The sequence below is a fragment of the Bacillus rossius genome, chromosome 17, assembly GCF_032445375.1.
Source record: "Bacillus rossius redtenbacheri isolate Brsri chromosome 17, Brsri_v3, whole genome shotgun sequence".
Classification (NCBI taxonomy): Eukaryota; Metazoa; Arthropoda; class Insecta; order Phasmatodea; family Bacillidae; genus Bacillus; species Bacillus rossius.
Genome location: NC_086344.1, coordinates 34,129,825 through 34,133,536, shown reverse-complemented (window position 1 = coordinate 34,133,536; position 3,712 = coordinate 34,129,825). Strand labels below are relative to the sequence as shown.

The window sequence follows — 3,712 nt, the reverse complement described above, 5'->3', positions numbered from 1 at the left end:
TATTAATTAATCTAACTAAATTGACTGAAAAAAATTAATACCACTGCAACAGTAAGTTTGGTTTAAGGTATTTTCTCTATGTTGTCACAAGGTAATACAAAACTTAATTATTCTGATATCAAAATGACTCAATGGGCACGGCAAGAAATGGCAGCCATCCTTAAAATAACTATCATAGGTATATTATTGAACGTTCATAAATTTGCGAGTTATGGGATGATAATTAGAAGCCAAATGGGATTTCCTTTTTTCCCATACAAAATTTTATTGACAGTCTACACTTAGCAGTATGAAATCAAAATTAATGTCTTACCTGTAGTTGAAAACACTGTAATCTAGGTAAAGGTTTTAAAATCTACAGAAATATAACAGTACACTGGAAAAAAATTAGGACTCTGCCATTTAAATTGGTGTAAAAATGTTTCAAATTACTAACTGGCGAAAAATAAATCTCAGAAACCTATATAAAATACAGTGAAGCATCTTGAAATTTATTATTTTATAAGGCTTAATTAACATCATCAATATATCCACTCATCTCAATTTTAGGGAGCCGGAAGCTGAAAAGATGTTTACTAATTAAAGATGGTACTTGGCTGAAAACTCGTGCTTCATATTGAACAGTATATAAATCGTATAAATACATATCCAATGAAAACATAATTTTGAAACATGTATAAACCTTTCTTTCCCCCCATCCCCCATGATTTTTAACCCTGCTATATTTTTGTTTTTGAAGAAATTTTATACAACTTTTACCTATTAATCAAAAAATTTCTTATTTATACTTTTCACTTTTGTGTAGCCCTAATGATACATTATATTATAAAATTCAAAGCTGGAAGTTTACAGAGATATGGCTAAAAAGTACATGTTGCTTTTTGAACTATGACCTTCACATCTGAAAAACTTTCAATTTTAGGTTTCCAACAGTTTTGGTCTCATATTTTAGATTTCCTAGTTATGACAAAAAATTCTAGGTTTTTTTTTTTACAGTGTAACACAAAAATCCAATCCACATTATCTCCTTTATTCCATAAAGAATATACAGAAGTCATTTTAATCGCGATATTTCAACACTACTAAAAAAACTAAATACATTATTCACAACAATTTTTTTTTTACAAGTCCACAGAATATTTCAAGTGGTGTCAAAAATAATAACTAATGAGTGGCATACCAATACCCAGTGAATAAAACCAGAAAAATACAATAAAAAATTGCAACTTAGGGCTGTTGTCTTAAAATAACAGACATTAATAACTGTAACAATATGTTATGGAACAAACACACGATATTGGTCTAAGGGAGCTAACTTGGAATCAGAAATTTTCTTCATGTAGTAACACACACTATTAAAAATTTTATTTTTAGTTATTATTATACCGGAAAAAGCAACCTGGGTAAGTGTTACGGCTACAGCATCAACTTGAAGGATATTAAGCATTTGCCAAAAGCTTAAAACAGCACCCAATATCTTCCTGGATTCACTTATGGACAACAGCCCTTCGAATAGCCAGCCGATCGACAAGCAAAGATTACTTTGAAAATCAGCCTCAATGAAAGACATGAATTATATTTTTGCGTGTCAGAAAAAAAAAACCCTCTTAATGTATAACAGCAATATTCTACTTAAAAATTAGAGAGAGGAAATGTCACACTTTTAAAAGAGATGCATGTTCAAACACGTGAAAGTGTAACTACCATTTTGTGTTTATCCAATGCTTAAGCTAAAAAATAAAATCCCCCAATTGCTGCACAATATGCAATGTCCTAATGCATTTACACATAAATTACAGAAGATTCCTCAGGCAGGCTTTAGGTAAAACACTCGCACTGCAAACATACACAGATACTGAAAAGATTTCCACATGCACCTGGGTGAAGCCGCGATTTGACGCGGCCCCTCGTGTAGGAACGACAAATGCTGGGTAGCTGCGCTAGCTTAACTGTTGGCACCACTGTGAGGCCGAAGCAGCCGTCCCCCCCCCAACAAGCACAACTTTAAATGCAGGCACAGACTCAACAACACTGTGAGAATCTAAGAATCGAAACAAAACGTAAACTGTGAATAACGACGCTACCGACTAACTAACCTGGAGTATTCTCCTGTACAATGGATTACACGGAAAACGGCAGACGAGACAAATTACAACTGTCCCGTTAAAAATAAACTGAATAACAATAATCCACCTTTTTAAAAATACAATACACATTCTCTACAGTAGACATGTAAGTGTTGCTAGGAAGCAGTCTGACGGGTTTTGTGCACACACGTCCGTAAGGTGCCGTGAAATACTCGTATTTACACTCAAGCCGGAAAACAGCTGCAGACAAAAACCTTTCAGTTCGTCACGCCAATGCGATCGCACACTGCACTCGTGAGCCCTGGGTGCAAGCGACAAGTCGAAGAGTAAAACAGAGAGGCGATGCGGCCCCCCGTGACAGAAGAGAAGCTGAAATGCTGGCAAAAAGGAGAGACTACGCAGCTGTAAGCGGTCTAGAACAGCCTGACCCGCCGCTTGATGTCGTTGCGACGCCACTGAGGCATCCGGTAGAAGTCAACACGGCTGCACTGGAACACCAGCTCAAACTCCGTGTCCGACAAGTGGCGCTGAAACATTGCGAGAATAAACCTTGAACAATAACTCCTGTTGAAACATGGCCGCAATTTCAGCTTTCATATGGGATGTACCAAATTTACTCCATTTGAGAAATTCCTTATAGTTAGCGACCTGCAAAATTCGCGGTTTCGATGGCCTTCAGGATAGACTGCACGTACACCCCTGTACACTCGGGCAAATAACCCAAGTTCATTGGCTGCCGACTTGTAAGTCGTCTGTGATTCGATCCTTCTTTGGTTGAGATTCGTCCAGATGAACAGTAAGCCAATAGCAAAATCATCTAAGAGGTATGTGTGTTTGAATTCTAGCCTATCGCCGAACGAATCCGCGAATTTTGCAGGTCTCTACTTATTGTTAATATTGGCCTCCAGCAATAGGATATACACACAGAGAGAGAGAGACAGAACCTGGCAGACATTGTTCTGTCAGTATTTATTTACGTCTATGTATCTCCTAACTGATGCGAACTACTGAAATAATTATTTTTGTTGAAACCAAGGACTATAGGAGTACATCTTACAACTGAAAGCTTCTTAAATACATATAAGTAAATATATGCACAGCAAATGTCCAAAATGGGAAATAAGCTACAGTTGAAAGGTCTTTAATCCTGCATTCTATGGTTCGGCCAATTCTGTAATTTGGCCGCTTGTGTCTATATCTTTTTCAGGTGGATTCCGGCCACCAGATAGCATAACTAACCTAATAGTGTTAATCATTCATGCAAATTTTGTTAATTTATTTTGATCTTCGGTTCAGTACAGTTTTTTCTAATAGGATATAATAATTGCACAATTAGTATTCCCGTTTAAACTATACTGATGCTAACTAATCTGGCGTAACTATAGTCCCAAACAAGCCGGATTAAAATACCTTTCACTGTAGTAAGTTGACTTGGATCTTAAAGCAGGAACCACGCTAAATTGTTTTGTTTCTGGTCAATCAAAGCAACATCAACTCAATTAAAAATTTCCCTGGGTTACCTCTTACAGACTCATTCACAAAGTAACTAAGCTAACACATTACCATGGTACGAAAGCATACCTATATTGATGTGTTTTCAGTGGTGGGGACGCACCACAACGCCG

The 3,712-nt window shown here is 36.7% G+C and overlaps 1 protein-coding gene across 4 annotated transcripts in view; it reads right to left on the bottom strand.

Moving 5' to 3' along the window:
* Nucleotides 1-1,009: 1,009 nt before the first annotated feature.
* LOC134540647 (actin-binding LIM protein 3) overlaps nt 1,010-3,712 on the bottom strand; it is a 117,607-nt gene continuing 114,904 nt past the window's right edge. For all 4 annotated transcript variants that reach the window (XM_063383516.1, XM_063383517.1, XM_063383515.1 and 1 more), the window contains exon 19: nt 1,010-2,614. In XM_063383516.1, coding sequence (XP_063239586.1) covers nt 2,501-2,614 — 114 coding nt within the window. In that variant the 3' untranslated portion in view covers nt 1,010-2,500. The remainder of the gene's footprint in view (nt 2,615-3,712) is intronic.